The sequence below is a fragment of the Fundulus heteroclitus genome, chromosome 2 (assembly GCF_011125445.2).
Source record: "Fundulus heteroclitus isolate FHET01 chromosome 2, MU-UCD_Fhet_4.1, whole genome shotgun sequence".
NCBI classification, from domain to species: domain Eukaryota; kingdom Metazoa; phylum Chordata; class Actinopteri; order Cyprinodontiformes; family Fundulidae; genus Fundulus; species Fundulus heteroclitus.
In genome coordinates this window covers 6,104,261-6,117,647 of record NC_046362.1, presented here as the reverse complement: position 1 = coordinate 6,117,647, position 13,387 = coordinate 6,104,261, and the positions used below count along the sequence as shown (strand labels likewise).

The 13,387-nt window shown below is 39.9% G+C and overlaps 1 protein-coding gene across 3 annotated transcripts in view; it reads right to left on the bottom strand.

The window, feature by feature from the left end:
* The window catches only part of LOC105926205 (alpha-1,3-mannosyl-glycoprotein 4-beta-N-acetylglucosaminyltransferase C-like), an 80,055-nt gene extending 66,987 nt beyond the window's left edge, over positions 1–13,068 (bottom strand). For 2 of the 3 annotated variants that reach the window (XM_036146324.1, XM_036146332.1), the window contains exons 1-2: positions 12,824–13,068; positions 5,617–5,717 (exon numbers count right to left, since the gene is read on the bottom strand). In XM_036146324.1, coding sequence (XP_036002217.1) covers positions 5,617–5,689 — 73 coding nt within the window. In that variant the 5' untranslated portion in view covers positions 5,690–5,717; positions 12,824–13,068. Of the gene's footprint in view, positions 1–5,616; positions 5,718–12,434; positions 12,630–12,823 lie in introns of those variants that run through there. The other variant, XM_036146327.1, reaches the window with a different exon arrangement.
* Between the last annotated feature and the right edge of the window lie 319 nt (positions 13,069–13,387).

Sequence of the window (13,387 nt, the reverse complement as noted above, 5' to 3'; positions counted from 1 at the left end):
TAGTCTTTTTTTTTTTTGCAAGAAAGATATATCAATAATTGATAGTTGTTTTCAAAATAAATATCAAAGCTGTTCCTATTCTTGTTATATTGTAGTTCTCAAAGAGAAATTGGATAAAACTGGTGTTGGCATGAAGCTATATAGAAACCAGCGATTAGAAATCTGCAACAAAATGCTGATTGGTGCATCTCTACCAAATATAAAACTCTCCCCAGTGACCGGCCGCTGAAGCCCTGACAGGTGCTTCCTCATGTCAGCGTGAGTGTGATTTCCACCTTCACCGCTGGAAGCGGGCTGGTCAGTAAAAGCTTGCTCTACACAGCTCCAGATGTTTTATGGCACCAGGAAGAGAAATCGAGAGGATTATGTGCTCCGCCTGCCAACACAGTCTTTTGATCAGAGGCCAGGTAATATCAGACAATCTGCATTAATCCCCACCACCCTCCTTCCTTCCTGTTCTCATTTCAGCCGACCTCCCCCTCCTTTCCAACTTGTTATCAGTCAGAAGGATAATTAAGCCTTGTGGGACTGTTGTAGGCCCCTCTTTTCTTACTTGTCAAAAGTTGGTGGGAGGCAGATCAAACGCTTTCCAAACCAACGAAATGAAAACGATAATCTGCCAGACAGCAGAAGATGGTTTCCTTTACTTTGACCCTAATTCTGTATAATGGATAAAAGTTTACTCATGTTCTAACAAAGGGATAAACATATTTCTATCCTTCCATATAAACCATTACAACCAGCAAGAAAACCTTGGAGAAGTGCTTCCAATCTACAGGATAAAACAAGTTACAGATTGCTAATAAAGTCTTTATATTTTACTTCTGGCTGACTACCAAATCAACACAAATATGATTAAATTAAAGTGAATTCCAACTAATTTTAACCAGAAGTCGAATCATGCAATAATTCTTGCATTCTCACTAATGAGCTTATGATAACTCTGATAAATATTAATAAACATACAAATATTTTATGACCAAATCAGAAGATCTAAATTGCAATTGACTGAATAATTACAATTTAGTGGCCAAACGAAGCATTCCAAAAAAAAGTTTATCGCCATAGACTAAAAAAGAGACCTTCCATAACCTCGGGGTTTGTTGAGCAGACATGTGATGGCCAAAGCAGCTGCCCTGAAATCCTCCAGATAGCTGTTACTTTACTAGGACTTTACATTTAGGTGGAGAATGCAACTTTTTCAACAGATTATGTAGGGAATGAAAAAGACTGAAAAACAACCCAACATTAAAAGCAGCAGTTGATAAGGTCACGTAATGCATCGAAACTCTTTGTATCACCAAGAAAATTGTAAATCTGAAGTAGTGAATGATGCTCCTAATCAGAGATTTCTGTTTTGCATACTTGCATACAGAAAAAAAAAGGATTTCCAGCATACATGATGAAAATGTATTTAATCTGAGACGAACAATCCTGAGACCTAAATTGAAAATGAGTGATTGTTGTCGAACTAGTCACTGATAGAATCCAAGATCCACCTTGTAACCTTGTAATTACACCGTGCAACTGCACAATGACAACAGACAATTATCCCATCAGAAGTAAGTCGCTAAGGAAGCTGGAGGCGACACGTGCCTCGGAGTTTCCTGAAACCAAAAAGCTGTTCCAGTGGGTTTCTTTATGGAGCCCGACTGCCATTATTAGTCTCTAATTCAACATCTGAACTGGGATACTTCACTGTCCCAATACGGAGATTTTGCTCAGTGAAGGGGACACGTACCACTTGGCATCTGCAGTAGCTTACAAACAAAATAAAACAATCTCCATCACGACTTAACCACGCAAATCAACATCAACAGCATCCTCTGCAGCTCATGGCTTCCTTCTAAAAGTACAATAAATATATAACTGTTTAAAACTCATAAAAGAAACATGAAATCTTTTACCAGTTCAGACCTGCTGACCTAAAAAGACAGTTAAAAAAAAACATTGCGTCAAACATTGTGTTTGCGAAACCAAAAGGTCTGTTTGGTTCTATTTTTTGAAAGGCCTGGGTTAGCAGTACCTTCTACCTGAGGTTAGCAGTTTAAAAGAAGTGATGAGTGGATGCTTCTGATCTGCAATTATACTTTCCAACTCGTTAAGGGGTCTGTGTTTAAGGATGAGCTCCAAGTTATTCACACTAACGGCCAGCCACTTACTAGCAGCTTTCTCTATTTTTCTCAGTGTTCTGTTGTGCTTCCCTTATGCGACCAAACAAGCTAAAACAGTCCAAAACACCTCTGTTAAACATCTTCAGCATTTTACAGATAACATCAAACAAAACAAGTAAAGCCTGTGCTGTCCCCTTTTCTCAATGAGTTCTCTATATTTGTACTTCGACTGATAAAACTTTATTTATTTGCTGAAAATACACAAACAAGCATGTTCAGTCTTTTGGCAATAAGAGCGGTTATTTTCCCCAAACTGTAAGTAACTCCCCTATTGTCTTCTGAGATGGATTAATGGTTAGTTCCCTGCAGCCTGATCAGAGAAGTTAGGTATCTGAGAGGAACTCTTTTTGTGCTGAGTTCAGCACAAACTAGACATCTTCAAAGCCCGATGTGTTCCAGAACTATAGTTTAGGATTTAAGAACTTGTGCTGACTTTAAAATTGGAGGTATTACATGTTTGTTTTCAAACTTTTTTTATAGTTCTACATCTTTACAAATTAACCTTTTTTATTTTTTTTGGTCCCTACGTTATTACATTTTGCTTGATCACAGAAAGTCTGTGAAAGGTATTATGTTGGGAATTTAAAAAAAAGGAAAAGTTATTTTATGACCAGTGATGAACCCCCCCCCCCCCCCCCCCCCCTTTACCTTGAGAGGCGTATAGGATGTTTACCACTTTCTTATTTTGACTTTAAAGACAAGCCTTCTCAAATTGTCCAAATTCTAAGACTTAAATAAATATTGAAAATAAAAATAAAACAACTACACAGAGTTGACCCTGTCATAGATAGGTAGAAGACGGCCACACCAGGGCTGGCCTCTGGGCCTGTACATATGCTGCAGGAACCGAGTACATTGTTTGTGTGCTCTCAGTCGAAATAACAAAGTTGGTTCTGATTGAAACATTTTATACATCAAACTGTGAAGAGTCTACATTCACACTTTCTCCCTCCCAAAAGCGACCGGCTTTTAGGAGGGAGATCGGCCCTTCACATTGCCATGAAGAATTTGCATTTGGGTCACATATGAGCAAAAGGATCAGATTTGGGTCTCGTTTGCCTGCTGTGTGTTGATGAGATCCCAACATTATATCACGCCCACTACAAATTTCTGACAAATCACACACTTGTTGGACACCATACAAATAAAATCTATAAAATCTCAAGACATCAGCCAAGAAGTTAAAGCTTGTTTATAAATGAGTCTTCTAAATGAGCACTGGCCCTCAGCATACCATGGATTTAGGCATGAAGTGGTTTAAGGAGCCATAGTCAGCGTGATGGAGGAGCCATAACAAAACCCTGATCTCAGTCCAACAGAAAAAGTAGGGACGAATCTGAAAAGGTGTGTGTAACACAAACCCCAATAGTTATGTTTGTAAGCACAAAAATTCACGATCAGATTGAAATGTATTTGGATTAAAAAACAAAAACAAATCGGATTGTATCATTTATATGGGCACGCAATCAATTAATCCAATCATGAAGTGTATTTATATGGAACTGGCTTGATTCAGAATACCATCACTCTGACATGCGCAGAGTTATGAAACCCCCCCCCCCCCCCCCCCCCCCCCCCCCAAAAAAAACCCTGAAGTAGAACAAACCAGTAATATATAAGTTTGTTTGTCTTCCAAGCAACCAGCCTTGACTTGTCCTAGGCTCTAATTATGGTTGAAACGCTGCTGAATAAATAATAATTTTGAGCTCTTTGAATGTTTCAAATAGAAAGGTTGTATTGGGAGCCCCAACAGTTTTGCTTCCCAACATATTACCGCCACTCAAAGCAGAAATACGTCACACTGACATGGGGCGCATATGGTTAGTTTGCCACATTCAGAATAACTTGATACTGACAAACGTTTACATGCATACTGATCAGACTGTCAATCGGCATAAATGACCCCTCTCAGTGGAAATACAGTGATATTTCGGTTGATCTTGGTCTGATCACAATAGTCCGATTGGCTTGTTGACATGACGCATTTTAATTCTGATTGGCCCTTTATTCCCGATCACTTTTGTCCATGTAAACGTAGCTACTCAGTTACACCAGTTGTCAGGAGGAGTGAGCCAGAACTCCAGTAAACTGCGTTGGAAGGACTGATGAAATATATGACAAAAGGTACACAGGTTAAAGGTAATTCTACTGAATATTAGGGGGAAAAAAATTCTGAGTTTAAAAGGGGTTAAAAAGGATGCTCTACGAAATGATCTCTGCCAAAATAATGGCAAAATAATGACATTTGAATGAATGAGTGATTCATTTCTGACAATCCAGCAAAATTATACATTTTACAGAAACAAACATTGTGTACAAATAAGGATATATGTACTGTATAAGTATATACTTATATACATTTAAATGAATTGTTATATGTATAATTCAGTGATTATGTCTGAAAATGGGTATTAAGAAGTGAAACTTATTTAATAATATGTGGTATCCTTCCTAAAGTCCTTAACATCAACAAGCTTCCTGATTCCTACTTTATTTATGAGTCCCTACTACTCAAAGTCAGTTTTGGCAAATAGAAAGGATTTTGGTAATCCTAACAAGCCTAAAACAGGGTAGTGCTACTCTGATTCCACAGCAGAGTGAGAAAATGGGATTTTTTTATATGGTGCATGCAAACAGTTGGTTTCAGCTGTCAGTGGGTAACACAAGGAAAAGAGATTTGGCCAAAAGCTCCCTCACAATAAAGAGAAAATATCACACATGAAAGGATATTGTATCAAAGGACTGCCTCTTAGTGGTAAGAGACATGAAGGGAAATCCACTTGTCTTGAAACGGCTGATATTCTGTTTAGAAAGCATGTTCACTTGTCAGCTGTTCACAGACTCCAATTTTTCACCATTCCAACACCCAAGCACCAGGTGTCATTCTCTGCACTCTCACACCTCCTCTAAACATGGAGGATCGTTCATGTGGAAGCAGGATATCAGTCAAAGGAGCTGATGGAGGTATAAAAAACCTGAAAGGGCAGAGTTGCAAAACCCTAGCAGTATTTATAATACCATATATATATATATATATATATATATATATATATATATATATATATATATATATATATATATATATATATATAGCTAGATATATATATATATATATATATATATATATATATATAGCTAGATATTTATATATGGAAACAGGATATTGCTGCACTTATGGATTTGATTCCAATGAACCCACTGGACAAAGTGAAGATTGCAGCTCGCCCTTTTTCATTTCCTAATGCACCTCACACAAGCTCAGTACAAACACTACTCACACATTTAAAGCTGTTAACGGTTTGGCTGTCTGATAAGTCGCACCACTGCTGCTCTTGTGACAGCTGACTTGTGCAAAACATTAATCTGACGTCAATGCTTGGAAGTGTCCCACGTGCTTGACTCTGACACATTGGAAAAAAAAAAGTCTTTATGCAGAACTTACCTGCCTGCTGACGTGAACAGACTAAGTGTTGTTTGTGGAAGAGGGTTTTTTCCTGCTCTCTCTGGGCTGGCATGGATCCTTTGGTCACAGCGTGTGCCAGTCTGAAAGTAAAGCACCACAAACAACAGAAGGAACAGAAGACAATTGCATTTTACTTCATCATTCCAAACAGTCTCACGCGTTTTCAGCCCCACATCCTCTAATGATTTGTTTGTCCATTAGAGACAAAGGATGGCATGTTCCGTCAGCCTTGAACATCAGACTCCCACAAACGGAGCATTCTTCAGTCAAAATGTTCTTTTCCAACACAATGCGTCCGTGTTCAGGCAGAACAAGCTCATTACCCAGCGCCTTTACAACAGAGTCTCATTAACTCTAAATCTGTGCTACTCTGTTCCTTTAAGACATTACAAGTAAAAGTCACAGTATATATATATATATATATTTATATATATATATATATATATATATATATATATATATATATATATATATATATATATATATATATATATATATATATATATATATATATATATATATATATATATGTATATGTAGATATAGATATATACAGTTATATATATTCAGTTTCAGCAAAACGTCTTTTCTGCGGCTGCGATCACTCCCAGTAAATGTGACGAACAGGAAGAAAAACTTTCAGCATTCTGAGGGTTCTCCTGAGATTTGCTTACTCACATCCTTTGGCTAAAGCCATAGTTTGCAGAGAGGTTAAAGAAACGTCAAAACGTGCAGCTGTACGAGTTGGGGGAAATTGTAGAAAAATAATTACAGCGCATTACATATGCAGTCTTGCGCAGTAAAGGCAGTAACTGATAATGGACTTAATAACAGGACATCTCCAAAGTGAGAAAGGAGAAGGTCAAAGCTGGTCCGAGATTCTGCCAAGGGGCTGAAAGCAGAACTGCTTCTGTTTTAAATGTGAGACTAATCCCCTGTATTTATATGTCTGGACTAAGGAGCTGGGTTGAAAATATATTTTTTCCAAAGAAAACATCCAGGACTGGCTACAATTTCTTTCTGCTGTGAAAGCAAACCTTGAGTCAGGGCATGATTCCTAAAGGTACATCACCCAAAGAACACCATAGCCACAGCGCAGGAAGGCGGCGGTGAAACCACACTTTGCGTTCACTTCTCTTCAAATGCAACTGAAAAGTTGCAAATACCAAACGGTTTTGGCCGACGGCGTCTAGCTGTCTACCTGACACTCCTGCCCTTTGTCAAACACGCCCGTCATCAACCTTACAAGTTCAGCGGGACGGCTGCCGTCTCATCGTACATGACGCGAGTCAACTCAACCTGTGATGCTAGTTTTCATTTAGGGGGGATCAAAACCTAAAAGCTCATTATCCCGGACACACTCCCCGCCTCCCATAACTCTCTACGGAGCAGTAGGGCATACTTGTGACATCGCTAAACAGCAGCTGAGACAAAGTGATGATAAAGAAAAAGAAATCCTTCAAATAAGCAAAAGCATAACCTTATGAGAGGAAAATAAAATGTTTTGGAATGGCCTTGTGAGAGTCCAGAACTAAATCCAAGAGACACTCTGGTGAGCCACCTGAAGAGGGCTGTTGGCAAGAAAAGTCCTCCCAATCTGATATATTTAGACAGCTTTTAAAAGGTAGGGTGGGCGAATGTGGTGAAGTGAAGATGTGGCATTTATAGATGGACTCCAAATAAAGAAGACTGAATGCTGGAAGTTAGTCCAAGGGGTTTAAGCCATGCATCTGTTTATGGATGAGCAGACTTACAGTTGCCTTTTTTTAATTGAATTAGAGCAAGATAAATGTAATAATTACAATTTTTTTTAAAATAATTGATCATAGGCTTATTTTTACATCAGAAAAACTGGGATTTGAACAGCAGTGTCATCTCTGACCTACTGTGCATGACCAAGCACGTTAGACTATGGACTATTAGGTCTGAGATTATGAGATTTAAAAAATGTGCTGAAACTATATCAAAAATGCAACAATTCAACGTTTCCATATCGGTCAATAGAATATAAATAAGGCAAAAGCAGCCATTCAGAAAGTGTTTACACGGACAAGCTAAAAGCAAGTCTCTGTTTAATTTGTCAAACGCAGCATCTGCGTGTGGCATGAAAGTCACTAAGCTTGGCTTTCAGCGTGGATATGATGCGCCTAACATGTTATGCTGTGTGTTCTGTTCCCGCTTAATACAAGATGGTAAACTGCAGGAGTGAAAATGACTGGTTCCTCGGAGGCTGCCGACGTGATTAAAAGGAAGTTCTGCTGCGAGCAGATGGCCGTGTAGACTTGTTCCTTAAAAGTAGGCTCCGTCCACCCACCTTCCATATTTTTATCACTTGATTTCATGAACTGTGAAGCTAAGAAGGAGACTAATGAGAATGCATTCGGGGAAATAAAAATAAAAAATGTCTAACCTTCATCTGACGGCGTTGATTTGACTGTTTTTACTTTATTATTCTTAGTCAAGTGAAACACCAGGAGACCACATTAAACATTCAGCTCTTTTTATTTTACACACACTATACATCAAAGTCCTCACTGTACTAGTAAAATGAGCAAAAAACCTTTTTGCTCAGCTGCAAGTACAAGATCGCATACACAAAATGTACATATTTTTTATATCATTAAGAATTGCTGATGTTTTTACAGCAGCTAAACAGAAATAAGCCTATGTCTATGTCTCTAATGAAGGGTTAGAAGACGGTATGTTCACCTCTTGCATACCAGATTTTAGCCAGTCCTGAATATGTAAGGATGGGGAATATTTTGAATGAAGTTATATGGATTTAAAATTCGGAGGAGCATCACGTGATGGTCCTGCTGTGACAGCATCTCGAAATCACAATACTACCAACTCTATCTTTTACAGTAGGTTATTTTCCTGGAATGTTTTTTTTTGCTTTATGCCAAGGACGTCTCCTTTGTTCTGGTGTTGAAACACTTTAGTTTGAGACTGATTTGTCCAAGGAACATTAAAGAAGTAGTTCTGTTTTTTTTTTTTTCTCTGTGTTCTCTACCTTCAGGTTACTTCTTTGAGTTTCCTCCTTTGCATACCTTCCATTCAAGTTCAACTTTCCAAAAGTACCCTGCTGCAGGTACAGGAAACCAACATTTTTACAATCAATGCCAGAAGTACACGCCAGAAGTCTAACGAAACTCCCAAAAGTCGCTCCTGAAATGACTGGAAGTCACTCCCAACAGTTAATGAAGTTGTATTAAATCCACTGACCTAAGGTTTAGGTTTCTCATCCACCAAAGCAAAGGTAGGGTTCATCCTCAGGGGATGGGATAAACCGCAGTCATATAGGAGGTTTAGGTATTAAATCCAGTGACCTTAGGTCTAGGTTTCGCTACCTTTCTCTTGGTCTCCCCATATTATATGAAGAAGAAGAAGAAGAAATGTTCAAGACTTCTGGTGTGAATTTCTGGCCTAGATTGCAAAGGTGTGACTGCAGGAGGGTGAGTCTCCAACTTTCTGACGGTACAACCATACACCTGGCCATCTACAGGTATAAGAGTCTGCTGCAAATCCCCTGGTGACATTTAAAGGGGTTTGGAGACTCTTTTTTTTTTTGGTATCGTCTGACTTTCTTTCAAGATAAACTAATTTAGATGACCAGACCTTGGCATGCTGGCAATTGTTGTGAACATCCTCCACTTGTAGATTATTTTCCATACAGTGGAACTGCTGATTTCTAAGTTCTTTTAAGACTTTAGAAATCTAAATTCTTTTAAGACCTCTTCAAACACAATAAAACACCCTCACCAGACTCATAAGCTGCTTCCGAGGCCTCAGTCAGTTCCTTCCACCTCATTGTGTTGATTACTCTCACTTCAGCAATCAGGAGACCACCAAACTAAATGACTTAGGTTTAAACAGAGCAATCCTACTTTAAGATTCTGAGTAATGGTGCTCTTATAATGTGTACCAGATGTGAGACATCTGTGCAGAGTTTAAAGTTGGAAGAAATGTCTGGCAGCCCTGTTTATTCCTCACCAGAAAATAATTAGCTTTTGCATCCTATAGAAAAAAAAATATCACGGTCTTGTCTTTGAGTTGTTTATTTTTAATACCTTTTAATTTTCTGTATTGTTAAAATGTATATATTGTCAGTGATGGGTTGAATGTGGCACAGCGGGTTGAAAAGTCCTCTTGCAACTGGAAGATCAAGGGTTTAATTCCAACTTCCTCCTGACAAAGGGCTAATGTGCCACTGGGCAAGGCTCTTAACCCTGGGTTGCCTACCGATGTTCTTGTGAGTGTTGAATGTCACTCTAGTGCAAAGCACTTTGAGAGTTCAGTATGACTAGAAAAGCTCTATATAAATGTCATTTATATTAAATGTTAAAATTAGAATATCACACAGACTATCTTAAGGTTATTTTTTTACATGACTGTAGTTTTTTGCATTTGATCATTGGTAGCAACGGGCTATTTTAGACACTGAGATGTGTTTGAACAGAGCAGCACATGATACCTTTACATGATACAGGTTCATTTTTGCTGGTATCATGTATGTCCCGATTATCATTTTTCATTCCTAATACTGACCTGAGTCCTTTAACATTAGGCATTTTCCCATACAAAGTCTTTCTCTGTTGCTTTATTATTATTATTATTATTATTATTATTATTATTATTATTATTATTATTATTATTATTATTATTATTATTATTATTATTATTATTGAAACCAATACCAGGTATAACAAAGGAAATTGGATCTATCTATCTATCTATCTATCTATCTATCTATCTATCTATCTATCTATCTATCTATCTATCTATCTATCTATCTATCTATCTATCTATCTATCTATCTATCTATCTATCTATCTATCTATCTATATCTATATGTATATCTATCTATCTATCTATCTATCTATCTATCTATCTATCTATCTATCTATCTATCTATCTATCTATCTATCTATATCTATATGTATATCTATCTATCTATCTATCTATCTATCTATCTATCTATCTATCTATCTATCTATATATATATATATATATATATATATATATATATATATATATGTGTGTGTGTGTGTGTGTGTGTGTGTGTATATAGATAGATAGATAGATAGATAGATAGATAGATAGATAGATAGATAGATAGATAGATAGATAGATAGATAGATAGATAGATAGTCCCTCAAAAGGAAAACTCCTTCCAAAGCCGGTATCGAGTTCTGATAAATGAACCATGATACATAGTCCTAAATATTTTATACCTTTTCAGTGTAACTAGTAGTAAACACAACTTTTCCAAATTTCTAATTCCCCAGACTCCCATAAGACCAAAAACTTGTTCACCTAAGTAGTTTTGCAAGCCAAAGAGATTTTGCATCACCACATCAGAGCGTGTAAGATGGTAAACTTTGCGTGCAATCAGCCAAGCCTTTGCTCTCTGGAGAAACCAGCTGAAGGTGAGCGTGCATAAAATTGGGGCTTCCTACTCTAAACTCGGTGCTGCTCTTAAAAGGCTGTCACTGCGTGCTCTAAAAAAATGTTGTTTCTTTTTTTCCTGCTGAAGTCAGTTTGTAAGAAGCGGGGCAGAGGTTGTTAATGTTGTTTACCGGCTGCATTGCTTCCCCCCCCCTCGTATTGCTCCTGCGCGATTATTGATCCCTGAGCGGGAGCCGTTCCACGTACTGCGAAACTAAAACCCTGCAACAACGTCATGAATTTAAAACGAGCCAGCTCAGGCTTTTGAAAGGCTACGGATGCTAACGCAGACCTGCAAACAACACTAAACTGGACGTAAGCTCAAATCGAGAATTTATTTTTCCCCCCCCTGCTGAGCACCTCAGCGAGGTCAGTCCAGGTGAATCCATTTTCCTTCATTGATTCGTCAATTTAAAATCTGCTCCAATCACAGGAGACGGGATGCAGGTACACCGAAGGAGACGATCGATGATGTATTAAGCTGCCGGACAGCAGGGATGGAGAAAGGCTTTGAAGATTAATCAGGGCGATGACCCCAATGTTTGGTGAATTCACTTAAAGCTCGTGTTGAGGACTACCTTGTGGGGGGGGGGAGCCAGCACAGATAAAATATCCTCGGAGAGAGTGAGCGGACTCCTAAGTGACAATAAATTTCGCTGACAATAAAAGCAATTTCTAAATTTAAAGGCTCCATTAGTTCTCGTCCAGCTCCTCTGCCGGCAGTGGGTTTGATGAGGGGTCATGAGGAGAGCCAGCATTAATAACAGCTGCCATGTCCCCGCTGAATGGGACTGGGGACGGCGTCCTGTTTGACAGTGTCCTCTCGCGGATGACACATGATGCCATTAGGTGCCATCATAGGTCAAACCGCACACAAACACAGGCGGGCGTACGAGGAGCAAGTGTAAATCACTCTAATCCAGCCGTGACAGGAAGGCAGGTTACTCCCACCCCCCACCACCCACCACTCCGGTGGCTGCGGGGACGGGGATTAGTGTCACAGGCTGAGCTGTGGTTTAACAGCTCGTGTCACGGTGAAATCTGCGATGGACTCAGCTGTCACTCAGAGAGGGCTAAACCCAAAAATGTCCCCATCACCTAGACCCTGCTAACTCAGTCCACATGGGCAGACAGGGATGCCCAGAGAAACTCCAGCTGAGGACGCAGTGAGGGGGTTTCCTAGCGTGGACACCATCTGGATGCGTACTTTGCCTCAGATGTGTTACAGAACCAAAAAAAAACAACAACAACAACAACATAAAAAACCACAGCAGTGTAGAATATGATAAACATTTAGAGCCCCTCTGAAGAAGATCATTAGCCCACAGCTTTTGTTTCACTGCTCTCACCCAGATTTACATCATCACCGCTGATGCCATCGCCATCCGTGTCCCTCAAGCGGAGCTTTGACTCATCTCCCTCTCATCTTCTTCCAAACCTCAGCCCCTCTGACTCTGCCTGTCAACCTGGAGGCGCTGAACGCTCCTCGGGCTGTCAGCGAAGGATCTGCAGCGTGCCTGCCTCACTTTGCAGACTGTACAGTGCCGCCAGGCTGATCACAAACTACACGCTGACTCCGAGCAAACGTTTGTGGGGTGGGGGGTGGTGGGGGAGAGATCAGAAAGGAGCGCTAGGGGGATGCAAACTCTGCAGAAGTTGTTTGCTCCTCTTCTCGAGAGGCAAGAGGCGGGGAAGCGAGGGGAAGATCCGTAATCGGAGAGATGCAGAGGAAGCTTACCTGCCCACGACGCAGACACACGAGCAGGACCGTGGCTTTCTCCTGCTGCTCCCGTCCACGCTCACCTACACTAAATCACTTCCATGACTCACGCAGGAGGAGGGGAGAGAGATAGCCGGCTCCCAGCGAAAGAGGAGTGGAGTAAACAGTCGTTGCCAAGACAGGCAGAGAGCTCGCTTTCGCTGCAGTGATGCTGTCTCCCATCCTCGCCTTTCCTTTTCTGTCTCCTCCTTTTTGCTTTGATCCCCCACCCCCATCTAGCAGAGACCCCCCCCCCCCCCACACACACACACACACACACACACACACACACACCTTCCCAACACCCCCTCACTCTCCACCACAAGGTGTTACAAACAGAGTGTCTTGCATCCACTGCCTCTCATTGGTTCCCTGTTCTTCCTCCATCACCACCCTCTCTGGACTGCCTGCCTTAAAGAGGCAATGCACGCAGAGCCATCACTCTCAACACTTTGACCAAATCAAAATATGGGTGGGAAAAGCAAAATATATATATATTTAAATGAACGTGTCTTTCTGCACACTAACCAGAGGTGAAGAAGA